This window comes from Hydra vulgaris, chromosome 15 (genome assembly GCF_038396675.1).
Source record: "Hydra vulgaris chromosome 15, alternate assembly HydraT2T_AEP".
Taxonomy (NCBI): domain Eukaryota; kingdom Metazoa; phylum Cnidaria; class Hydrozoa; order Anthoathecata; family Hydridae; genus Hydra; species Hydra vulgaris.
This window is the reverse complement of record NC_088934.1, coordinates 36,189,073-36,216,433: the sequence shown is the minus strand read 5'-3', so window position 1 is coordinate 36,216,433 and position 27,361 is coordinate 36,189,073. Positions and strand designations below refer to the sequence as shown.

Here is a 27,361-nt window from a genome sequence, read left to right as displayed (position 1 = left end):
TTTAGATCACTTTTAAAAACAAATATTTTGTAGTTTTAACTTTTTCTTTTTCTTTTTTTCTTTTTTTACAAATAATCAATTTTATTTTGTCGTTATTAAATTAACCGTCATTTGGTTAATTGTATTGACCAAATTTATTGACTAATAATTATTTTAATTATTAAAATCAACACTTTTTCAGAGGACAACTGTTACGTTTTTACTGTAATTATTACGCTATATATAAACGAAAATTAATCTTGTTTTATTCGAAATATATTAAATTATTTTTTATTTTAATCTGTTTAGTATATGTAGTTATAATAATTCATTTAGTATATCTATTTTCTTTTGAATAGTAAATATTAAAATAATTTTATTTAGTAATACATTTAATAAAAAATGGCTGGAGAAAGTAAAGGGTTAGTAGCGTTTTTGTTTATAAATTTTTTTTGTGATTTATTAATCAAAAAACTGTAATTATAAAATAATAATTAACGATAATCGTAAAATACGTTTAATGTTTATAACTATTTAAAATTATATTTAAAAATTAGTTATTTCTTCATCTTAAAAAATAACTAGAGGGAAACTGAATTAAAAAAATAGAATTCTTGAGTTGGTTAATTTGAAACATTCATTTAGAGTATTCGTGGTCTACTTGCAAACTTGTTTTAATACTAAACTGGCGGCTATGTTTTCTGCCTTTGGATTTATATGGTTTTTTGCTTAGATTAACAAAATTTGCTTTGGATTTATCTGGTTTTTTGGTTAGATTAACAAAATGGACTGTTTTTGAAAAAAAAATTATTTATTAAAGTTTGTAAATATATTTTACAGTAAATTGAAGTCTAGTACATTTATTCTAATCAGAACTTCTTATCTCGTCAAAATAAACACAAATGACCCAGGCAGTGTTATTAAAACCTTTTTTAAATAAGTTAGGCAAATATTTTCTTTTTTGTTTGACTATTGATTAGAAGTCCCAGGGTTTAATAATTGCTGCACACTGATATACACATGCAACTTAAACATGCTTAAATGAAAACATAATAGCGGCAATAATAATTAACATAATAATAGCAGAGTTTTTATACATTAAGTTCTTAGAATAACTCTCCTAATCTAAAAACTGCATTGGTTGTTCATGCACAACATTTGTGCAAGTGCAACTAAGTCTTTTTTTTTTTTTGTCATTTTGTGACATTTCTGCCTTTTCAAATTCAACAAGCAATCATAGTAGTAGCTTAATAGAGTCCCAAATAAAAATCAATTCTTAGTAGTTTTATAGTTTTCTTTAAAAAAAGGTTAGGAACAATAATAAAACAAAAGTATATAAATAACACTAATAAAGAATTTAAGTCCATTGAGGTTGGTACTCTAATACATTTCTATTCTTCAAAAGTTTAGTGAACTTGAACAGATATAATATCAAATATACAGATTTTTTTTTTTGAATAACATCTGCACTTTTACATCAAAAAAAGGGAAATCTTAATAAGCGAAAGATTTTTTTTCATTACTTTTTTTTTTTGTTGCTAAGTTTAGAAGCATTTAAAAAATAATTTTACTTCAAATTTTTACAAATAATTTTATTTATAAATAATTTTTTTTGTGCACAGTAGCACAGCTGAACAGCAAAACCAAAATGTAACCATGTTCAATATTTTAGTGATTAGATTATTATATTGTTAAATTTAGCATTTACTTTTGTTGACCTTAGCATCACCACTACAATTTTAAACTCCTTACTTTTATACTATGGGGTGAAATACTTACAAAATGAAAGGGGACATCAATCTACTCTTTATCCTTGAGAATTTTTTTTAAGCTCAATTGTGTAATTATATAAACTAGGTTTTTTAGTTTCTGAACTTTTTCTAAACAGAAAAGTGCTAATGCAAAGTTATAATGTCAAAGATAAATTGTGTGATTAAGATTTTTTCAAAGTATTGCACTGTAATTAAATATAATGTCAAATCCATGTAAAATGCAATAACACAATATAGTTATAAAATTACGAATCAAATCTAAACATTTTCCCATAACATTCATATATATTATGTATAACAACCTTTTATTATGATCTGGAGCAACAATTAACTTTTGTTTATGTTAGTTTTTTATTACACAGGGACTAAAATGTTTCAGTACTGTTAGATGGAGTAACATGGCCAAATTTTGACTTTTTTTTTCTCAATAATTTGCTAAATACAAGAGTTATAAACTTATAGATTTTATTTAAGAATTGCTCCTACAAGATGCACATTATACGTGAAAATCAGACATGCAGCTTTAAAACTTTAACCACAACTTATTATTAAAAATCATTTTTGAAAAATCCAAAAATGGAGTGATTTGGCCACTTAACAAAAAAACCTAATTTAAACAACAAAACATTTCAATATATGTTTAAGAAATTAATGAAGGTAGCAAATCACAAAACTAGATATCAAAAAAAAGCAAAAAAAAAAGTATAAGCTATAAAGTTGTTTCAATAAACTTTTCTATAAACTTTATTCAAGAATTACTTATTTAAGATGCATATTATATGTGAAAAACAGGAATGTGGCTCTAAAACATTAACTAAAGTTTAGTAATGAAAAATTTTTTTTTTTAAATCAAAGTATAGCGTAGTTAAATCACTTAACAAAAAACCTAATTTAAACAACAAAACATTGCAATTCATATTTATGAAATTAAAAGAACTATGTTTCAAATCCTTAAACTAGATTTTTAAAATAAAGTTTGAAATGCAAATACAAATACAATAAAATACAAAAATTCCTAACAAATTGCAAAGATACTTCAATCTTTATAATGATATCTGGAATGTCTTGTGGCCTTTTCAACCCTCAGAATTAGGAAAAGTGAGGTTTAAATTATTAAAGGCCAGCAAAAAAAATTTGCCCCAAGGTGCTACCATAAAACATACAACCGAGGTCGGCAAATTTTTGCTGACCTCAAACACTTTGAGGTTGGCATTGCCGAATGCCAGCCCTAATTCCGAGAGCTGCCTTTCTGTAAATTATTTTCTTGGAGCCAGGGTTTTTGCTGATATTATCATATCATAGTTTGGATAATATTTTATATCATATTTCATTATATTAGAAGAACAACGTTCTTGATTAGGTTGTGCAGATTGCGGAAAAAAACACATAAAAAACAAGCTGTTCTTCACTTACAGCTGCATGGCTCTTTAAAATGTTCTGAACAACTCTCTAGGCTAATCTTGCCCAGAGAAGTTCACTTTTGCTTGTGAAAGATACTTTTTATGAAGTGTTTTAACGCAGCCAGATCCCAAAGCTCTTCATCTTGCTAATGAAGTGCTTTGCCATTGCTTAATTTTGAATGAAATGACAAGCTCTTACTCAGCAAGAATAGTAGTTCAACAAGGTGTCTGATTATTTTTGATCTTACCACAACTATAATTTCTAAGAGTTGATTTGTATACTCTGTAGGTCTCCGAGGCCCTTTTAACTGGAATACCAGCAGCAATAGCCTTCATAGCCTCGTCCACTTGCTCTATGGTATTAGTATGGGTATGGCATACTGCAACCGATTAAGACATTAGAAATGTCAGATTAACATTTGGCTATAAAAAGTATATAGATTAGACCACTGCATCTTTAGAACTTTAGCAGAATTTAGCCAAAATTTGTTAAATATGCTAAACTGGCCATATTACCCCATCTGACAGTAGGTGTTTTTTTCCGTCAAGTCCAGATGTAAACGGATTCTACTTATCTAAAGAAGCAATGACCCAATTGGGTATCAAGATTTTCCAGAGATAGGCAGTGCCCTCAATGGAGCTATTAACTCAGGCCCCTAGACTAAAGAGACCAAAACATCCAGTGAAAATAATACCGTACATGTGTGCGATTGTCCCAAAAGAAGTCTCCCACCAGGTGCATCAAACTTCCATATGATTGTTCTTCTGAAAACAACAAACTGATGAAAGTTTGGCTTCTTGAAAGAAGCCTCAAAATTCTCAGAACTCTGCCTTAACATTCAACACATGTCCACACCAGATTTTACCTGATATCGGGGACCTCCAGTAAGTATATTAATCCAAGAAAATGGCAAACTAGTTGCAGCATTTACTCCAGCCACCATACTAATTCATTGACAAGACCAGGTGGAAAAGGATTTATTTTGTTATGAATCTCTAGGAGTTTTTGAAAATGGAAAACTGTAACTGACGCATGGAATGGTTATCATAATGTTCCAATATGGATTGAAGATAGGCATCTTACCACCTTCATTACATCTTTTGAGCGCTATAAATACATCCAAGCTACTCAAGGTTTTGTATCCAGCAGGAATGGCTACAGCAGACGTTTTGATGAAGTTGTAGCAGACTTTAGTGGCAAACAAAGATGTGTAGATGACATTGGTGGTGGACAATTGAATTCCTTGAGCTTGTTGGTAAAGCTGGAATCATTTTAAATCCACAAAAATTCCAATTTGTTAAAAGAATAGTGGACGCAGGTTTTAGAATATCTGAAAATGGAGTTATGCCATTGCCTAAATATATTGTTGCCATTAGATCATTTTTAACACCATCCTCAATAACAGACATTCGATCTTGGTTCAGCTTAGTAAACCAAGTATCACATTACGTCAAACATTAAGAAATTATGGCCACATTTAAAGTTCCTCTCAGCCCTAAATCAAAATTCTGTTGGTCAGATAAACTCATCATAAAGATTATCAACACAATTAAAGACAGGGTCCAAATATTTGACAATACAAAGAAGACCTGTTTAGATGCGATTATTCGAAATTGAGGATAGGGTATTACCTAAGCCAAAAACATTTGCAGACTGCTGTATTGAAAGATGGAAAATAACTCTGCATAGTTCAGATTCTTGTCATCTGCGGAACAACGATACGCACCAGTTGAGGGCGAAATGCTAGGAGGAAATTTGGAAAGTGTCAGAGTCAAGACAGTAAAGGATACTGATTTTAAAGCATTAATGTTAAGTTATAATGAAAATGGTTTCCCAAAAGATAAAAACAATTTCATACCAAATCTTTTACTATTCTGGGAATACTGCAATGACTTGATGGTGTCCAATTGGGTTATAATATACAGAATTGTAAGCCTACATACTTTATGGAATGAGATATTAGATGTACTGCACTCAGCACACCAAGGAGTATGATGGCCAGAGTTCAAACTACTATTTTCTGGCTGGGTATCACATACAGCTGTTGCAGCTGTAGTTGAAATGCACTTTCTAATGCACGACTACCACCCATCCAACCTCACATCTCTGTGATGCCATTTGAATGCATATTTTCTGACTATTTTAAATTCCATGGCTGAAATTATCTGGTCATTGGAGACTTTCTGGATGAGCCGCCTACAGAATAAAATACAACAAAAATAACAATCAAAACATCAAAAATAAGTGTAAAAGGTCTTATCATGTGTTTACATAAACTATTTACAACATTTGGAGTCCCAGACAAAATATCAACTGACGGTGGTTCTCAATTTACCGCTGGAGAAACGAAAGAGTTTTTATAACAATGGGGTATAACATTGCATTTCATCAACCCACCACCCACAATCTAATGCAAGAGCTGAACTTTCAGTTAAACCAACAAAATGCCTCCTTGAAAATTATGTGGGACCAAATGGTGATCTCAATAATAATGCTTTTGTGAAGGCAATGCTCACAATAAGAAACACACCAGACCCTACTTGTCAGTTGTCCCCCACTCAAATTTTATTTGGCCATCCCATTTGTGACGCCATGCCCCGGATAAAAACCAGAATACCAATGTTTGGCAATGACCAATTCGTGAAAACATGGAGACTTGCATGGTCTGCAAAAGAAAAAGCACTACGAACAAGATATGCAAAGACCTTTAAATCACTTCAAGAACATACATGTTTTCTTACACCACTACATGATGGAGACAGTGCTTTCATACAAAACCAAGTAAGGAACTACCCTAAAAAATGAAATCTCAGTGGAAAAATTTTTGAATGTAAAGAAATTGACCAATACGTTATCAAAGTTGAGGGAACAGGTTGACTAACAGTGAGAAATAGAAAATTTTTGTGTAAATTTTACAACCCACTAAAGTCACACAAAACTAAAATTGCATTGACCACACCACCACGGACAAGCTCTAGTCATGATAACTCAGCCAATAGGCTTTACAGAGTATTCCCAGAAATTAGCTGCAATTTGATTTACAGAGTATTCCCAAAAAGTAGCTGCAAAGTCACACCATCCTAACTGAAACCAGCACCATTTGCAGTTTTGCCACTGCCTTCTATATCAGCACCAACGGTACCACCATTTCTACCAACAACACCACTACTTCTGTATTATATGCAAGTGTCTCTTTCAACTAACTCACCAGATCTAGGGATGCCACCCTTGTTGAATGTCGAAGTTGTAGGAGATCAACTATTGAAATGTTCAACAAGGTTATGTATCCCCAAGAAATTCTACCAACCAGAAACTGGGAGATGTTTGACGCTAGACTACTTTAAGAAATGAACCTGAAAGTTATGTTTATATTCATTGGCACTTAATTTTCATTGAAATATAACATTCTTTTTTTTTATATTGTTGTTGGTTGTGTTTATTGTTATTCTATTTACATAAACTAACATTGTTTAAGATATATTTTGATCTGTAGCAACAACTAACTTTTATTTAAAAAAGGACCTAAATATTAATGTACTAAAAAAGGTCTCTAAAATGTTATTATTGCCTACATGTCTTTCTTTTCCATGTCCATTCTTGATCTGTCAATTCTTTTACAATCAGTTACTTTTAGGTACTTTCATAATGGAATGAAAAATATTTATTAATGAATAGTTTCAATTATTGATTTGAAACATTAATAAACAAAAATTGTTTAATGTAAAATGGTTACAGTTTTAACCATTTTACATGGTTTTTACAATAATTAAAAGTTGATGTTTTTTCTTTTGTTTGCTGTAATAAGTAAAAATATAATAGTTGACACTCACAATTAGATTACTTTGTTTTTTCATGTTGCAAAGTTTCTTTTCAGAGGATCAATAAATGTATATAATAAAATTTGAATTACTGTTTACCAAATTTATATTCTACACCTATATCTGAAAACTTTTAATTAAATTGCTTGTATTATGTTTATCAATTTCAGGCACAATTTTGAAGAAGTTAAAAGCATTTCAGATTTTCTTCTTTCAAAAACACAATTAAGACCAACTATTGGGGTTATTTGTGGATCAGGTCTTGGGGGTTTAGTAAATAATATCGAAAACAAAGAAGAGTTTTCCTATGAAGACATTCCAGGATTTCCAGTCAGCACAGGTAGAATAATTTTATTATATTGAATAAATTTTTAGTTATAAAATTTTATTTTAAAGATGATTTCATAAATTTTGTAATTAAGAATTTTTGTAATTATTAATCAGTACTCAAAGTAACAAAGTTATTTTTTGTTGTTTTACTCTTGTCGTTTTTGCTGTTGTTGACAAAAGGTATTTAACAAGTGATGTTTATCTGGGTGTATTTTTTCTTTAAGAAGTTTTTCTTAAATACTTATATTCATTTTGCTTATTATTTAGTGAAGGGTCATGCTGGAAAATTAGTTTTTGGAACAATAAAAGGGAAAACCTTAGTATGCTTGCAAGGGAGATTTCATTTTTATGAAGGCCATGGAATTAATAAGGTTTTAAATTAGTGAATTATTTTACTTATATACGTAATAAAGATCAATACTAATATGTTTTATTGATTTAGAGCACTTTACCTGTTAGAGTTATGGCTTTGCTAGGGATTAAAACTTTAATTGTCACAAATGCAGCAGGTGGTATTAACAGAGGCTTCAGTGTTGGTGATATCATGGTAATTAAGGACCATATTGGAATTCCGTGTTTAGCTGGAATTAGTCCATTAGTAGGGTTAAATGATGAAAGGTATATATATGTGTATGTTTGTGTGTGTGTGTATATATATACATATATATATATATATATATATATATATATATATATATATATATATATATATATATATATATATATATATATATATATATATATATATATATATATATATATATGTATATATATATATATATATATGTATATATACAGGGGCTTTTCTAGAAAAAAAATTTGGGCAGCGGTAGCCCCGGACTGACATTCGCCGTAAGGTTATTTCCTTTAATATATATGCAATATTATCCAAAAAAACGTTTTTTGTATTAAAAAAAAAATGTCCTTAATTTAAATTTGGGCAGTGCCCAAATACAGTTGGCGCTGTAGAAAACAGTCTAGAATAGCCCCTGGTATATATATATATATATATATATATATATATATATATATATATATATATATATATATATATATATATATATATATATATATATATATATATATATAGAGGGTGTCTAACTTAATTTTTTTTCAGCTAATTGTTATTGCAGTAATATAGATCTTCCTATATTTATAAAGGGTAATGTGCTCAACAAGTCATCAACCCTTCGTCCTCTAGGATTAACTCTTACTTTCAATCTCTCTTGGAAACCATATATCAAATCCATTGCAAAATTAACATCAGGCAAGGTTAACTCTCTTTATTGTGCTTGCTTCTCTTTATTTTCTTACTCCAGATTCTTTATCTCTATAGATCTCAAATCCACCCTTGTAAGAAATACTGTTGCCATATCTGAAGCGGATCTTTGAATGATAGCTTGCAGCCAACCTTTACCCATTGTCACATATTTGTAATGTTGCTTCTCTTTCTCTTTTATATAAATACTAAAATGGGGGCTGCTCTAAAGAACTAGCGTCTCTTGTGCTATCTACTACAATTCAGGCTTGGTCGGGAAGTGGGAGCTCTCGATAACTGACCACGGAAATAATATTAAATTGCGAAAAACTGGCCAGATTTTTTAGTTGTTTAAGAACATTCCAAAAAACTAAAAAAGCGCAAAAAAGATTAATTGGACCAATGGGAGACAATTACAAAAAAAAAACTAGGAAAAGAAAATAACTTTCAACGCGATAAACTTAAAGCAAAATAAATTACGTTTAGAACAAAACATCGCTCTTTCATCGCTAAAAGGTTAAAAATAATTTATGAGAAAGCGGAACTGCTTCACAATATCGCTGATGATGTTTAGTGAGTATATATATATATATATATATATATATATATATATATATATATATATATATATATATATATATATATATATATATATATATATATATATATATATATGAAGACCTCAGTGGAAAAACCGGCGTTGTCACATTTAAAAAGTATTGAGAAAGTATTTATTGATCATTAATAAATGTCTTTATTTAAAGCAAAGAAAAAAAAATTTTTGTATAAAAAATTACAAAATGTTTTGTTTTGAATAAATTTTAAATAAAATAATTATAATATAAATTTTTTTAAATTGCTTAGTTTCATTTGCTTTAAATAAAGACTTTTATTAATGATCAATAAATAGTTTCTCAATACTTTTTAAATGTGACAACGCCGGTTTTTCCACTGAGGTCTTCATATATATATATATATATATATATATATATATATATATATATATATATATATATATATATATATATATATATATATATATATATATGCATATATATACATATATATATATATACATATATATGCATATATATACATATATATATATATGCAGTATATATATACACCGCATAATATATATATATATTATGCGGTAGTGGTGTAGTGGTAAGAGCGATCGCTTTGTAAGCGAGAGGTTCGGAGTTCCACTCCCACCACGTCCCTGGAAGTACCGCGCTCAACTTAGTTTCTCCACGCAGCGGCCTTGCTTGGCAAGGTTCGTGTTTCGGAGTTAAAGAGTTGAGAGAGGGTTGCACCACGAATAAGAATTAAAAAATAAAAAACACAAAAAAATGAGTAGCCTACTCGACTGTAGTGGCCCCCCTCGGGCCTTGGGGAGGTGAATAATCTAAAAAAAAAAATATACATATGTATATATATATATATATATATATATATATATATATTATTTTAGTGAAATAAAAAACACTTTTTAGTTTGAAATACATGTTTCGAACTTACAAAGTTCATCATCAGTTTAAAATGACCAATATACAATTTTTCAATATATAGGTTACAAATTAATTAAAAATCCATTAAAAGTTGTTGTTAAAAAATAACTATTTATAATACATAATTAAACTAAAAAATATACAAAGGAAATAATAAAAATACAAAAGGTAATGTACAATAAAGGACAGGATGTTAATATAAGTTAGATTAGAACAATTTAATACCTCTGTGCCTAACTTGTTTGTTTAACTCAGGGTTCTGCCATTTTATATACAGACTTTCTTCAATTTCTAATTCAGTTTCCCTATTGGCAGAATCCAGAATGGTAAAACATTCTGCAGTTGCTTTATTAAAACAATCAATGTTGGATTTAATATGTTGAAATATATGTGATTTTTTATCTTACTTAAAGTGTTCATCAATACGTTGAGAAATGTGTCGGACAGTTTGCCCTATGTAACATTACAGTTTGCACAATTAAATTTATAAACGTTAGATTTTAAATTTATGGGAATAATATCTTTTAATGAAAAAACTGTTGAATTTTAGTAGAAGTAAATGCCAATTTTATGATAAATTTCTCTCTGCAAAACAGCTGCAAAAATTATCGGAGTTAATAACTCCGATATTTTGTTTTGAGCGTTTAAAGATTGTTCACCAATATAAGGTAATTTAAAATATTTACATTCATATTTAGGTTTTTCAAAAGGTTCAGAATGTTTAAAATCCAAATATTTTTAAGGAATTATCTATTAGTTTATTAGGATATTGATTCTTAAGTAAAGTTATTTTAGTTGACTGAATATTTTCATGAAATCCTGCCCAGGTGTTATTTATTTTAAATGTACTTTCAATGAGAGTTTTAATTAACCCCAATTTGTATTGAAATGATGTAAAGCTAATCAATCAATCAATTCATATGTTCTGAAATAGTTGTTGCATTCACGGAAGTTTACAAATAGTACATGTATTAATCTTAAGTAAAAACCTTGTAAATAAAAGCTACTAAATATATTGTTAATGCTAATAGTAATATTAATCGTCCACAGCTGTAACAAAACAAACATTAAAAGTTAAAGGAGTAAAATACTAATAATGATAATAATAAGAGTGGTAGTAGCAACAATAATAACAATACAATGATAAGAGTATAATGATCATAATAAAAATAAAATGACAGCAATAAAAATAATTACAATAATCATAAAAAGAATAATAGTAAATTAGTATTAGTCACACAAATACACCTTTTATTAATGTGATTTATATTATTATCATATTTTATTAATGTGATATATATGATACTGTGATTTATTAACTCAAATAGATAATCAAATATATTAATAATGTTGGTTATATAAAAAACCTTACACTACAGTAATTATGAAAATATAATAATATAAAATTATGTTCATACTCACTTTATGTTACATGCACACATATATAGACACATATATAAACACACACACACACACACACACACAAACATATATATATATATATATATATATATATATATATATATATATATATATATATATATATATATATATATATATATATATATATATATATATATATATATATTTATATATATATATATATATATATATATATTATATATATATATATATATATATTATATATATATATATATATATATATATATATTTATATATATACTTACATACACACGCACACATATATATACACATATAAATATATACAAACATACACATACCCACATACACATCCATGTATACATATACACATACATACATATACACTCGCATTTATTTGCATGCGTTTATCACAAACACTTATTCATAGATACACATATCTTTGGATTTATAAACTGTATTTAATTAGGAAGGAATGAAATAGGTTACTCTTAAAAAAATAGATTGAATGGAGAGCTTTTAGGTCATAGGGAAGGTTATTCCAAGATTTTATACTTTGGCTTTTTATGGACTTATATCCATAAGTAACAGAACGATGATTTAAGACTGTAAGATTCAGATTATCAGTTGATCAAAGATAATATCGGTTATTTGCATTTTTTGGGAAGAAATTGTTGAAGGTAAGAGGTAGGTTTTTGTGTTGGTGGTTCCAGACAAACTGGCAATTCAAAAATTGAACAAGGTCACATAGTTTAAGTTATCTTAGAAGTAAGATAAAGCACATTAGGATTGGATTTGTAATTCTGAAAATGTATTATTTTTAAAGCTTTGTTTTGAAGACGAGATATCCTTAAAACTTCTTGCTGTTGAGATTGTCCATATATTTGACAAGCATATTGTATATGCGAGCCAAAAATGGCATGATATATATTTGATAATGTTTTCAGATTGACATAATGGCGAACTTTAGCCAGCATTCCATTTGATCTGCTCAATTTTATGGCGAAGTCTTTGAGGTGGGATACAAACGACATGTTGGAATCAATTATAATTCCAAGAAAATCGGTTGAGTTTACAGGAATAATTTTCTGGCTACTTGATCTAAAATTTAAATTTTTATGGATTTTTGTTTTTTTTAGATTTGAATATGACCAGCTCAGTTTTGTTACAGTTGAGGGAAAGCTTATTTGAGCGAAGCCACTGAATTAAATTGGCAAGATCGTGATTAATGTATTTGTTAATTATTTTTAAAGATTTGTTGATAATGAGCAAGTTAGTATCATCAGCAAAGTGGTAAGGAGTTGCATACTTAATTAAGTTATTAAGGTCATTAATATAGAGAAGAAAAAGTAGTGGTCCTAATACTGAACCTTTATGAACACCATTGGAACATTTTATTTGAGTAGATTTTGAGTCACCGACTTATACAAACTGAGATCTGTTGTGAAGATAGGAGGTAAACCATTTAAGAGGTATACCTCTGATTCCATAATATTCTAATTTCTTGAGTAGGATAGAATGATCTACTGTATCAAAAGCTTTTGTAGATCTACAAAGACACCGCATGCAAAGTTTTTATTATCAAGAGCTTTTCTAATTGACTCAGTAATTTTAATAAGTGAGTGAGTCGTGGAATGATTAGCACGAAACCCATACTGGTGTTTGTAAAGGCATTTAAATTTATTCAAAAATGCATAGAGCCTCTTATGCATAGCTTTTTTGAAGAGTTTTCTTAGGTTTGAAAGAAAAGAGGTAGGTCGGTAGTTAGACATATTCATTGTAGAACCTTTCTTAAATATTGGAATGACTTTAGCAACTTTGAAAGCATCTGGGAATAAATCATTTTGAAATGAGTTATTTATAATAATACTGAGAGGTTTAGAGATTATGTCTGGAATAAGTTTAAGAAGGAATGTAGGAAGGCTATTAGGACCAAAGCTTTTTCCAGTTTTAAGAGTGGTTTTAATAAGATTAGAGATTTCATTTTCTGTGACAGGATCAATAAAGAACGTATTAGAATTCGGAGAGTTGATATAGTCAGTAAATTTGGATGTTGAAGGTATGTTTTTGTTTTGAAGTTTGTTTTGGATAGTAACAAAAAAGTTGTTTAATATATTCGATACAGTACTTTGATCTGTGATAATATTTTTTTTCAGTTTAAGTTTGAGAGTTGAACTATAGTAGGAAGGTTTTATATTAATGATTTCTTTTATCCCTTTCCAAGTATTTTTAATATTGTTTAAGTTTTTACTAAAATAGGTTGAGATTTTTTACTAATTTTTAGTAGATTGCTTATTCTGTTTCTATAAAACTTAAAATTTAGAAACTAAAAATTTAGAAAACATTTCATTTTTAGTACTAATATCTTTACATTTTGTGTGTTTTTTATATAGTTTGTTTTTAATAGAAATAGATTTAAGTATGCCATTAGTGATCCATGGTTTTGATTTAAGTTTAATTTGCTGCTTAGTTTTTTGTATGGAGCATGCTGATCTAATGTCTTTAAAAGAAAACTGATAGATTGATTTACATCATCATCTTTTTTAATATATAGGGCCCAGTTAATGTTGGAAACATCTTCAATAAATATATTTTTGTAAAAGTTCTTGAAGCATCGCCTGTAGGATATACTTTTTTTAGGGTTATTAGTTTTTTTTGGAATGCAGATAAATTGAGCCATATGATCAGATATTGAAATAGTAAGATTGCCAGAAATTTGGTCAGGTGAATTGAAGTTTATAAAGATGTTATCAATAAGTGTTTTTGATTTAGCTATTATGCGTGTTGGTAGAATAATAACAGGATGTAATGAAAAAGAAATAAGCGAGTCAAGGTAGCTAGATATAGGATTTGATTCATTATATTTTAGTATATCCATATTAAAATCCCCCATAAGTAAAATACTTTTTTTTTCAATATTTAGCTTATCTAATAGTGGAGTTAAATAATTATTAGTGAAATCGTCTTGATTCATAGGCGGATGTCGATATATGCAGCCATATATTATATTTTTTAAGTGAGGCTTTATAATTTCAACAAAAATGGATTCAAGATATTTGAAAGAGAAGATCTTAAGGTTGTTGCGAACTATGTAATTTAAGTTAGAGTTTAGATATAGAAGAGCACCCACTTTTTTAACCTCAGTGGGGCAATGCTCAATGTTAAAACCATTTATAGATATGCTTGTTATATTTGAATCATTAACATATAAATTTGACTCAGTAATACCTATTGCCTGAGGTAATGTATTAAGAGTGCTAATAAAGCTGCAGAGATCATCAATGTGATATGGTAAAGAAGCAATGTTGAGATGAATATAAAGATCTGAATTAGGATTAATTTTTCCATGCTTTATATAAGGTTACTTTCTATATATGTTTGTGTGCCACAAAATTTGAAATCAATTTTTGAAAGCTTTTTTCTCAACCAATTTTGCTCAAATTTTGCACACTTAATCATTTTCGATGACAATACAAGGAAATGGAAAAATTTGACCAAAAAAAGTTAATTAAGTTAACAAAAATTTAATTTGTATTTTCCCATACATTTTATTTATTTGATATGAATTGCGTATTACGTCACAAAAATCATTGATTTGCAAATTATTTGCAGTTTCGAAGACATTAAAGCGCAGTGATTCAAAACCTATTGTTTTTTAAGTCTTAAGTTATTAAGTTAAAAAACAAAAATTTAGTAAAAACAGTAATTTTTAAATTTTAAAAAAAAAAAAAACAGTAATTTTTCCTTCTACAAAAGATAACAAAAAAAGAATTTCTAGGCCCAATAGAATTCTGCTTGCATAAAGCATGGATTTGAAAAAAGAATTTTTTTTTGATTTACTAGTTTTATTGAAATCTATGGTGTCATAGTATTTACAATTAATTGAATCTTGAGGATTATTTAGGTCTGAAGTTGAATTTCGTGGACTTGATGTAGTGTCAAGAGAATATTGTAAATTAGTATTCTTGTGTGATAATGTTTGGTCAAGCTTAAGGACAGAATGAGAGCCAAATTGAATAGTCTTAGATGGCATAGTGAGGTATTATGATTTAAAACAATTTGGTTATATTTAGTAATTTATGATCTTAGAAAAAAATGGAGTTTGTTAGATGAAATATAGCTTGTAAACAGTAATGAATAATAATAAACTCAAGGAGATGAGAGATAGTAATACAGTAGCTATAATACATAACATAAAACATTAGCAACTACGTACAAATACAACAAAATGGTAATACAACAATAAAACAAAGCAAGTAGTACAACAAATACAACAAAAAGTACTAAATACAACAACAATTATAATAAAAAGTACCAAATAGTGTATAGCAATAACATAATAAAAAATAGCAATAAACAGTACTTTAAAAAAGTAAAACGAGTAATTTTAACACATAAGCAACAATATTCATACCAAGGTATCATGGAAGTAGTATGATAAATGAATATAAAGGTAGTACACTAAATATAAATACACTTATAATAATCCAGAACAATAAGTTAAAAAGTTAGAAAGAAAAATATATAAAAATTAAAATAAAATAAAAAGTCAGTAAACAAGCTAACACTTCTAAAAAACAAGTTAGAGATCTCAAATAACAAATACTCTGAGATAGCAAGTAAAAAAAAACCTTGATATTTTAGTTTATCTACTTTTTCTTGCTTCTTCTCTGCTTATCTGATTCAATCTTTTTGTTCAATAAATTGCATCTATCACCCAACTAATCTTCTCTAGTTTCCAACGTTTAAATGATTGAATTCCATGTTTTAAAAATCAGAATTTCAAGTTTTGAAGTTATGAATTTCAAGTTTTAATAAAATTGAATTCCAACTTTTGAATGATTGAATTTTAAGCCTCCAAACTATAAAAATTCTTTATTTATTCAAATATTATTTTATATCAATGATTATAACTTTTTAAACATGTCTGCCATTTTTAATTCAGTTTCCATTTTTCCACAACCAAAGAATGTAATTTTGAACAGAATTGCATTCTTCGTTCAAAATTACAGTCTTCATTCAAAACAAAAACTAAAGTAATTAGTCAATAGCCCAGTAAAAGTTTCTTTATGGTATATACTAGTTATGAGGTTATTTTGATTTTCAATGCAAACATCAAGAAAAGGTAATTTACTATTTTGTTCATGTTCACAAGTGAATTTAATGGTGTTTAGAATTAAAATAATCAAGAAAATTTATACTGTCAGTTTTAGATAGAAAAGATACAAAAATGTCATCAACGTATCTTCTATAAAACAATGGCTGAGTGCCATTATACTTTTCAATCTATTTGTTTTCAACTTTACCCATAAATAGGTTAGCTAACACAGGAGCCTGCGACCAAAACTGCAATTCATTGTCGTGTTACTTGTCATTCAATTAAGTCTCATCCTTTTACTGTGACTGTTCCTAATTGCTCTAAAATTCTTATTTGTCTAATTTTTTTCCTCGAACAACAGTTCTTTGGAATTCGCTCTCTTCATCTTGTTATCTTAATTTTCAATCTTTGAAGTTGTCTTTTAATTTTTATCTTGTTTTATAAACTTCATCTTCATATATATATATATATATATATATATATATATATATATATATATATATATATATATATATATATATATATATATATATATATATAAATTGTTTAGACAAACACTGTAGCCAACACTAGTATTAAAATTAATGTACCGAATTGCTGCTACAGCTCATTGTAAAAATCTGGCAAAGAGCTAAAGGGTTGCTACCCCTTTCAAGCGACATTTTATTGTTTGCCGCAGCTTAACATTATTATTATTATTATATATATATATGTATATATATATATATATATATATATATATATATATATATATATATATATATATATATATATATATATATATATATATATATATATATATATATATATATATATATATATATATATATATATATATATATTAGGGTGGTCCAAATTTTACACATTATTTAAAATGCAGACTCCACAACCCTAAATGTATTCTATATGATAAAATAATACTCTAATTAAAAAATTTTCAAAACAAAATATTTTTAAAGGTAGCTAAAGTCTCTTAAACATCAGGTGGGCCTCTAATATTATCAAGAATCATGTTGAGTCTCAAAAGAAGCGAAATTTTATAAAAATTATTATTTTAGAATTCACTGCCTAGAAAATGACATTTTTCAACTGAAATTAAAAAATTTGCATTTTTACAAAAAAATTTTGTTATAATTTTTTTTTCTTTATGTTATATATCGCAATTATTTATTTAATCAATTTTTTTTATATTATAAAAAAATTGATTAAATACTTAATTACAATGCTTTTTAAAAAGCACAGTTGTTGCAAAAAAAAAAATAATAATAATAAAAAGATAGAGCCCAAATTGAAATGTTTTTGATTAGATTGGGCTAACTGATAAATATAAAGTTAGTACACTCTAAATTATTGCAAAATAGTAATTTATTTTATGTAATAAATTATATATTTTATATATTAATTACTTTAACATATTATTCACTTTTATTGTGGAATTTTTAATTGTTGTAATAATTCTTAAAATGCCTCCGTTCTATTACAATAAGAAAATATAAAAAAATTTTTATAAGCAGTAAAAACTTTTATAGCCCTTTGTCAAATTTTTTTATCAAATAAAAAAATGCTGTTGATTAATAAATGGTTAGCTTGTCTGAAAACCAAAAGACAATGCTCATCTAAATAATTTTTTCATCGTGTAATAAATGGCGCTTGTTATGTATATATTCTTGTAACATTAAAATTACAAATTGTAAAGTTGTAACAAATTTAAAACCAAATTTTGTATTTAATAAGCAATTTTTTTAAATGAATAAACAAATAGCTTGTGGTTAAACCAAAAACTCTTGTAAGAAGCTGTTTAGAGGAGCAGCTTACATAGCTTGCCATATTCATTTTAGGAGAGCTTTTCTCCGCTTACGCACTCATTTACTCCTGCCAAGGCCTGTATATTACATCAAATTGTAAAATGAAACATTTTAAGTTTTTTATTAAATTTAAATTAAATTTAATAAAATAATTTTAAATTTATTAATATTTAATCATAAATTTAATTTAAATATGATAAAATAAATACAAATTACAAATTTTTTAAAAATGGAAAGTAGAAATAAATTTATTTAACTTTCTTTTCTTTTTTCACAATTGCAGTGAAATTGTTTTTTTACAACAATTAACTACTGCTTAATGATTACAGCATAAACTGTTTCAAAAGACTGTTTAAATTTACATTTAAAAAGGTTTTAGCGTAACCTAAATGACTTAACGAGTAGGCAAAATTGCTGTTTTGTACGTAAAATGCCAACAGCTTCTTAACAAGGCCTATATATGTATTATATATAAATAGGTTATATATATTATATAATCGCAAATTTGAAATCACAGCCACATTCGTTTGCAAAGAATAAGTATAATAATAATAATTTTTAACGAGGAGGCCCTCCTACATCAAATAATGGGCGGTCAATTTTTGGCTGAAGAAAACTGGTCTGCCTTTGGACAAGGAAATCATTCAGCAGCTTCAAAAATATTGCATGAGTGGTGTGGAAAAATTTCACAGTTTCTCTTATCACTTTCTGATGAAATAAATAATATAGAGCAGAACGAAAAAATACGAGCGTTTGCAACTGTTAAAGTCAGGAAAAGTAGTTTATGCAGAGTTAATAAATCAGTTTAAAAACGACATTGCACAAACAATCTATTTAGTCAAGCAATCAAGCAAAAATGATTGGATTCAAGTTCAAAAGTCAGGACAACAAACTAAAAAGCCAAGCAATCAACTTATAGTAGCAAATTCTATTTTAAATGAGTTAAATTTATGTAAAAAGAGAGCTAAAAATATCATTGTTTATGGAGTATCAGAAGCCGATAAAGTTTCTTTAGATGATAAAGTAGCTGAAAATAAAGTGAAAGTCTTCGAAATATTTACAGAAATTGGAGTTCAAAACATAAGTTTTGAGAATGTGAGACAATTAAGAAGCAAAGTTTCTAACTAGCTTGGCCCATTGTTGGTTTACTCGGCTGATTCCAATCTTCGAAACAAAATACTAATTTCATCAAAAAAATTAAAATTGCTATCAAGTTTTAAAAATATCTATATATTTCCAGATTTAACAGAGGTTGAACGGCAACAGGATTTTATACTCAGAGCAAAGCGAAATAAACTGAATAATCCCCTAAAGGAGACAGATCCCTTTTGGTATGGTATCTGTGGAAATCAGATACAGATATTTAGTTTTGATTTTATTCTTAAAAATAAAACAATGAATAAAAATACAGAGAAAAATAAATTTTTATGTAGAAAAGCAGATTAAAATAGCATTAATGATTTCTTTACAAGTGTCTATTGGCTTCAGTGTTTTCACACCAAGAATGTTCAAGAAATGTATGATGAGTTAATTCATGCATGTAACTTATATGTTCCTATAAAAACCATAAATTCATCATCAAAGAAACTATACCTGAACAAAGAACTTATCTCACTCATTAGAGAAAAACAGAATTTAAGATACAGAAATTGTTCTAGTAAATGGAAAAATTCAAATCTTTGTAACTAATATAAACAATTATTGAAAAGAGTTTCATTTGAAATTTCCATAGCAAGACAAAAATATGAATCAATGATTGTGGAAAAAGCTAAAAAGAATCCAAAAGTATTATATAAATATATGAATTCACAACAATATGTAAAAGACTATATAAAAGCTCTGTGACAATCAAACGGTGAAATAACCCAGGATCCATAGAAGATTGTTGATCGACTGAATATAATTTTTCAAAATGTTTTTGTCACAGAAAATAAAAAGTGCACTCCATTATTCAAAACAAGAATCAATGATCCACCTTTAATTTAACTCCTGAAGATATCCAATATGAAGATGTTCTTGAATAGCTAAATAATCTTGATCAAAATGACAAGTTACTTTCATCTATTTTAAAAAACTGTGCTACTGCTTTCGCTTTTCGTCTAACGCTAATTTTTATGGAGTCAATAGAAAAAAGTCAACTTCCAAATCAATTTAATTCAGCAAATATAACTGCACTATATTAAAAATATGACAAAACTGATTCTGAAAATTATAGACCTATATCTATTTTATATATATATATTAGGGTGTCCCAAAACTATTATATTTTTTCGGGTTCCCCCAAAACCCTTGAACATATAACAAGTTCCTAATATTATCAAAAAATATATATATCAAAATTGTATCATATTGGGTCCCAAATAAAGCAAAATTATATGAACATTTTAAAAATGATTATTATATTATAAAAATTTATTGAAAAATAAAAATATCATCAAATAAATTGGTTAAAATGCATTTTTTTCTTTCTTAGTAAAAAAACTTCATTTTTTGTTGTTAAATCTAACATAATTATTTTTATATAATATGGCTATCACTTTTAAAATTTTCATAATTAATTCAATCTTTAAAGGGTTTTTCACTAATGTTTGTATAACTTTTTTTTTTTTTTATAGATTTGGTCCACGTTTCCCATCTATGAATGGAGTTTATGATAATAATTACCAAAAGTTAGCATTAGATATAGCTGGAGAATTGGGCTATGGAGATTTTATAAAAAGTGGTGTTTATTGCATGGTTAGTGGACCTTGCTATGAGACTCCAGCAGAACTAAGATTTATACAAACGGTATGTGCTATATGAAACTCCTTTAGAAAACTTTCTCAATATTTCTACTTTATATTTTTTAACACTGCCTAAAATGCAATTTTGAAATTTTACTTTCAATTTATATTTTTATCACAGTTTACAATTTACCTTTACTTAACATAAAGTAAATAAAAATGAAGAATTAATAAAATTTACAATCTTTTTTAAAAATTATTAAACCTTTGACTTATCTCCAAACTCAAGATGACTTTATTAAAATTGCATTTCTCAACACATCATGAACAAATAATTGAACATATTATGTTCAAATAATTGAACACATCATGTTCAAATAATTGAACACATCATGTTCAAATAATTGAACACACGATCAAATAATTGACTTATGTTTGAGAAAAGTTTAAAGATATGTTTTTACTATAAAAATATTTAACTTTTTCAATTGTTTAAAAACTTCATTTTAATAATATTTAATATGATTTACTTAACTAGATATTTAGTTAAAACTGATGTTTTATTTTTATGCACAATAAATAAACTTTTTTAAATCAACCATACATTTGGTTTTTTATGTCAAACATGCATTTGGTTTTTTATGTTGACATAGCAACCATACATCTGGGTCATACAACTAAATTGGAACTGATGTAGTGATGGAGTTGTCACTTCATAAGTAAGAGGTATGGTATTTACCCATAACCTTTTTGGAAGTGCCACATTCAATTTGCTTTTCTGCAAAGTCAACTTGTTTTTATGCACAGCAACTTTGTTTGTCAAACTACATGAGCAAGGGTTGAACAATAAGAAGAAAAAAAGGTGTAGTTTCCTTAGCATTATTGGCCCCATTAGTTTAATATTTTAAATATATTAAAAAAAAAATAGTTATAAGAATGTTAGTATGAGTTTTAATTTCTTCCTTCGAGTAATTAACTTAATTATTAAATATTTGTTATATTCAATATTAAATTCTATTGTGAAAGATCATTTAATGAAGATTGATAATAGAAAAAAAAGACGATAAAAAAATAAATGCAGTTGTAGTTGCAACATCCAGTTTTTTAATTAATGATAAAATCTTTTGATATTGATTAAAAACAGTTTAACAGTTTTTTTTATAATACCAAAAGATTTTATCAACAATTAAAAAACTGGCAAAAAAATTTATAATAAAATCATTTGGTATTGATAAAAAAAACTGCTAAAAAGTTGCTAGATTTTAATAATACAAAAAGTGTTAAATCTAGCAAAAGATTTAAAGTAATTTAGGTTAGAAATAACTCAAATAGAAAAAAAATCAACAGTGAACATTCTAAAAATTTTAAAATCATTTAATATCAATTTTGTAGAAAATCACAAGTTTTTTTGCTTTCATAAATTTGAATTAAAATAAATTTAAAAAATTTAATTTAAAAGGTTTGATAAAGTTATTTTAGTATATTACCTAAAATTAAAATGAATTATTTTTCATCGGCTGTAGTGGTCTGGACCTTTAGAGAAAACAATACAACAAAATGAAATGAATTTTAAAAATAACCCTTCTTAAGAACATTGAGCACTCTATTTGTAGAATACACTAATTTAATTTTACTCTTTAATTAAACTTAATAGATTTTTACACAAATAAAGAAAAAATGTAAAAAAGTGTTTCAAAATGAAATATAAATGGTTGATAAATCTACTTGTTATATGTGGGTTCCTTGAATCCACATGTTTTTTTTTTGGATGATGGTAGTAGTGGGGGAACATTTGTTGCCAGGCTTTTTTTTTGGTATTTGTCTGTTTTTAACGCGTAATAGAAACCACGTAATGTAGTTACTAAAGTGCTACAAAAAGAGCTAACGGTCTTATCACAAAGCACATCGGAAGAGTATTTAACCAAGAAGTTCATGCCTCCTTCATTATTAATAACTCTTATTTACTTAACGGAAAGTATTTGTATATATGAAATATACAAGTATAAAAAGTACTTGTATATATTTTATGCAAGTACTTATGATGTAAGCAGTGAAGTTAAAGTTGCTTTGTATAATTTGAATCGACTTTATGTGGTGATAACAGAAATCAGTACAATTAGCGTAAATTTATATGCAGTAATTAGCGGCTATCATCTAATTAAAACGCTATTATATTTTTCGCGTAGTTAAAATAATATCATCATGCTTGAATATACAGTATTGTGAAAATTAATTGCATTAAACATTTTTTTTTCTTATTGTTTTATTCTACATTTTCTCTAATTTAACTAAGGTTAGAAGGATAAGTAAATTTTAAAAAAGTAAATAAAAAAAGATGAACACTACGCAAGAAAATAATCTCAAATGTTAACTTCGCTTCAGAATTCTGATGAATCTCAACGGGAAATAGCCATACTATGTTCAGGAAATCAGTCTCCAGTTAGCTGGGTCAAGAAGCATTACATGGCAACAGGCAGCTTACCACCATTAGGACAATGAAAATGTGGTCGAAAATGAAGACCTCAGTGAGAGATATCTGAGGCTGGAGAGAATCAAAAATCCAAAGAGGATAACAAACCAACTAATAAATGATTTAGATACACATGACATCCATGTCTGCTCGAGTACTGTGGGGATGAAGTTAATTTCTGTATAAAGATACGCCAGAAAACTTTCTTAAAAACCATTACAGATGCCATGAAGAAGAAGCGTATCTTGTAACGGGTGATGTGGAAGTTATCAGACAAAATAAAAACTTTAATAACTTATTTATAATTAAAAAAACAAACTACTATTATATTTTTTTTAAATAAAGCATTTATCTGTTAATAAAAATATATTATTTTTTATATGAAAAAACACCACCATCTGCAATTGATCTCAATTTTGCTCTGACGCCTTTCATATGCAACTGTAAAAAGTTTAAATCAATTTCTTGCAGTTTTAGTTTAATACGATCAATCAAAACTTGCTCTGTTGAAGCTTGCCAATCTCCCTCGTAAACCTTCTGTGCCAAATGTCCCCAAAAATTTTCAATTGGTCGTGCTTGAGGCACATTTGGGGGATTGGATTCTTTATCATCGTAATAGACATATTGGTCCATCCAATTTAGAGAATCTTTAGAATAATGAGAACTTGCTAAATCTGGCCAAAATAAATAGTTAAAGTCTCCATGATACTTGTAAATAAATGGAAGAAGTCGTTTTTCTAAACATTCATTAATATAGATTGATGAATTGATCGCTACAGTCTTGGAAGTGCGAAACAATGGCTCGGACATACCACGGTCAGATATGGCTATCCACATTAATAATTTTTTTGGAAATTTCTCTTTTCCTATAAAACGAACACTTTCTGGGCATGTCTTTTTGTTGTTTGTGTAGTATCCAGAATTTCCACGCATGTTGTCCCCTGCAAAACAAAAGTATTTTTTGTCATCGATGACTAGAAGCGATTTTGTGTTATGGAGTTGGTTAACTAGTTTCCTGCTTCTTTTCTTTGCCTTTATTTGTTGTTCTATAGTGTATTTTGGAGTCTTTTCACGTTTTCTATATTTAATATTCATTTTTTAACTGACGACCAATTGTCGATTGATTTACACCGAATTTAATACCTCTTTTTCTCTGACTGACCCCTTTTCGATTGTTGACAAGTCTCGTTAAATCGGCTTTCTTTTCTCTAGTCCAGGATGTCAGAAGACCAGGGTGCTTTCTATCAGAAAATGATTGAACAGTTTCAAGTCTTTTTAGGTTATCATATATTGTACTTCAAGCAAGTCCTTCCTTTTCAAAATGATTTACGATTTTTTTTATTTTTTATTATAGGTTTATTTACAAAAAAGATTTTTAGTCGCTTTCGAAAAGATTCTTGTTCAGCTGCATTTCACCTCATTTTAAATAATTGTGTTTCAAATAATAAAGTTTATATTTTATAGAACGTTTATGCCTATGCATAAAACCACAAAAACTAATTATTATGCTTAAATAATGAAATTATTTGAGCATAATAATTAGTTTAGGATTTGTCCGATAACTTCCGCATCACCTATTAGACAAAGAAATACAAAATATGGAATAAAGAACAATTGAGAAAAGGGTACAACAAAATGTAGTTGTTAAATTTGCAGCTATTTAATTTATTATATGTGTATAATCTACAACTAAAAACAATATTAAAAATTGAAGATATTAAATTGAAGAGACTTGATAATTGTTAATTCGTTTATTTAACAACAGACTTGATAATTTTTAACTTGTTTATTTATTGATCGCAGGCTTTATTTTAAGATGAATCACATTTTAAAATGCAAAGCCAGCAATCAAAGTTTGCTTGTTGCTCTGATGGTGAGCTTATAAGACACAAGACAAGTGTCCAGAAAAGAAAATGCTTTGGCGTTGCTTCTCTGCTGTTGGACCAGGAGCACTCTATCCAGTTTCTGACAAAATAAACTCTGACACTTGCATTGAGGTTCTGCAAACACATTTAATTTTAGAGATGTTAAAAGTGTTTCCAAATGGATACGGAATGTTGCAGCAGGATTTAGCCACATCCAATAGATCCACAAAAGTCAAGAAATTCATGGTAGAAAATTATAACACCTAGAGAGCCTAACAATCTCATAATGGCAAATACCCTCCCCAGATTTGACTACAATTAAGAATCTCTGGGCATTTATAAAAAAAGACTGCACAACTATTATGACTACACAACTAAAGCTTACCACAACTATCCCTCAGATTTGGTTTAAAGATCCAGAAATCTAGTACATTTATAAAAATTTGGTAGATTCTATGCCAAATTGTGTGCAGAAAATCATAGCAGCATTAGGAGGACACAAAAAATATTAGTGTCCGTGTTTTAACTATATTGTAGAAAGAAAATTTAAAAATTGCTGGTTTTTTATTGTTTTTGATTTTGATGCAATTAATATGCACAATACTGTATCTGTGGCGCAAAATTTTGGTGCTATAATAATGGAATAAATATTTTTGTTTGAAAAACAATGCATAAAAACATTTAGTTTTAACTTTATTTAAAGATACCATTTTTGTGTAATATAAGCATGCTCAAATTATCCAGTGTTTTTCATTGAAATTACCTAGTTTAAAGTCCTAAAATAGCTGTGGTTTTAATTGCTTTTTGAATAAAAACAAAACATAATAAAAAATTGTAATATTTATTTATTTATAATTTTTATTATTCAATGGTTTGAGTTAATAAAATTGAAAAAGTAACGAACTAATTTTTTTTTCGCGGAAAACATAACAGTATTGTTTCAGCAAAAAGTGGCTTAAAATTTGAACTTTTAATGATGAGTTTTGTTAATAACGAATCATTATATTCCAAAAATTAGTTCTAATTGTCAGGTTGGTATTTTTTTATTTAATTAGTGTGTAATTAAGTAAAAAAATACCAACCTGGTAATATGTGCAAAAGTGCTCATATTACCAAGTGGTCTGGGTAATATGAGCACATTTGCTACCTTTTTAAAACCTCTGTGTTTTTAAGAAAAAATTTCGGGTTCCCAAATATCTAAGTGGATCGTGAGATCCCTAAAAATTGTTTATTCACAAAAATTATGGATCCAGCATAATTATTTTTGAAAATATTCCAATTTTCGCTTAAGGTGCTCATATTACCCTAACCTACCCTAAGTACTTACGTATATTTATAAGGTGCAGTGGTTGATAATCACTGATGTAAGGTATCAGTTTTATATTTTTTAAGGTTTAATTACATTGAATAAAAAATAATTGAATAAAAAAGTAAAAAAAAAATTTTTTTTTTTTTTCTTATGTTTCATCCGTAGAGGACTCTTCAACAATTTTTTCTAAAGAATCTACTATTACGGTTTAGAATAATATAGTTAATGGGAAAAGTATAACATTTATGATAATAATTTATAATAATTAATGCAAATTCTTATAATGGTCCTTTTTTTCGGCCATAAATTTAGATTGGTGGTGATGCTGTTGGTATGAGTACTGTACCCGAAGTTATTGTTGCTGCACACATGGGTATCAAATGTCTTGGATTATCTCTTATCACTAACTACTGTATACTAGACTATGAAACTAAGAACGCTCCTAACCACGCAGAGGTGCTTGAAGTTGCTCAACGAAGATCAGAATGTGTTCTTGAGATAGTTACAAAATTTATTGCAAATATTGAGTGAAATTATAATTTTTTAAAGGTGTTGTACCAAATAATTGTGTTTGTTTTATAAAATTAATAATTTTTAAACAATAAATTAAACTTTACAAAA

General features: G+C 27.5%; 1 protein-coding gene across 1 annotated transcript; it reads left to right on the top strand.

The window, feature by feature from the left end:
- Positions 1–263: 263 nt before the first annotated feature.
- LOC100213993 (purine nucleoside phosphorylase) lies at positions 264–27,361 on the top strand. Its single transcript, XM_065820384.1, has 6 exons — positions 264–401; positions 7,141–7,310; positions 7,568–7,671; positions 7,743–7,918; positions 20,989–21,160; positions 27,053–27,361. Exons 1-6 carry the CDS (start codon positions 382–384, stop codon positions 27,269–27,271), a joined length of 861 nt encoding a protein of 286 aa, XP_065676456.1. The 5' UTR covers positions 264–381; the 3' UTR covers positions 27,272–27,361.

What these genes read in the sequence shown, in the direction of transcription:
- LOC100213993 (XM_065820384.1), top strand. Translation starts at nt 382, where the DNA reads ATGGCTGGAGAAAGTAAAGG. An exon ending in ATGGCTGGAGAAAGTAAAGG is followed by an intron (nt 402 to 7,140) that starts GTTAGTAGCGTT and finishes TATCAATTTCAG; the next exon opens with GCACAATTTTGAAGAAGTTA. An exon ending in AGGATTTCCAGTCAGCACAG is followed by an intron (nt 7,311 to 7,567) that starts GTAGAATAATTT and finishes CTTATTATTTAG; the next exon opens with TGAAGGGTCATGCTGGAAAA.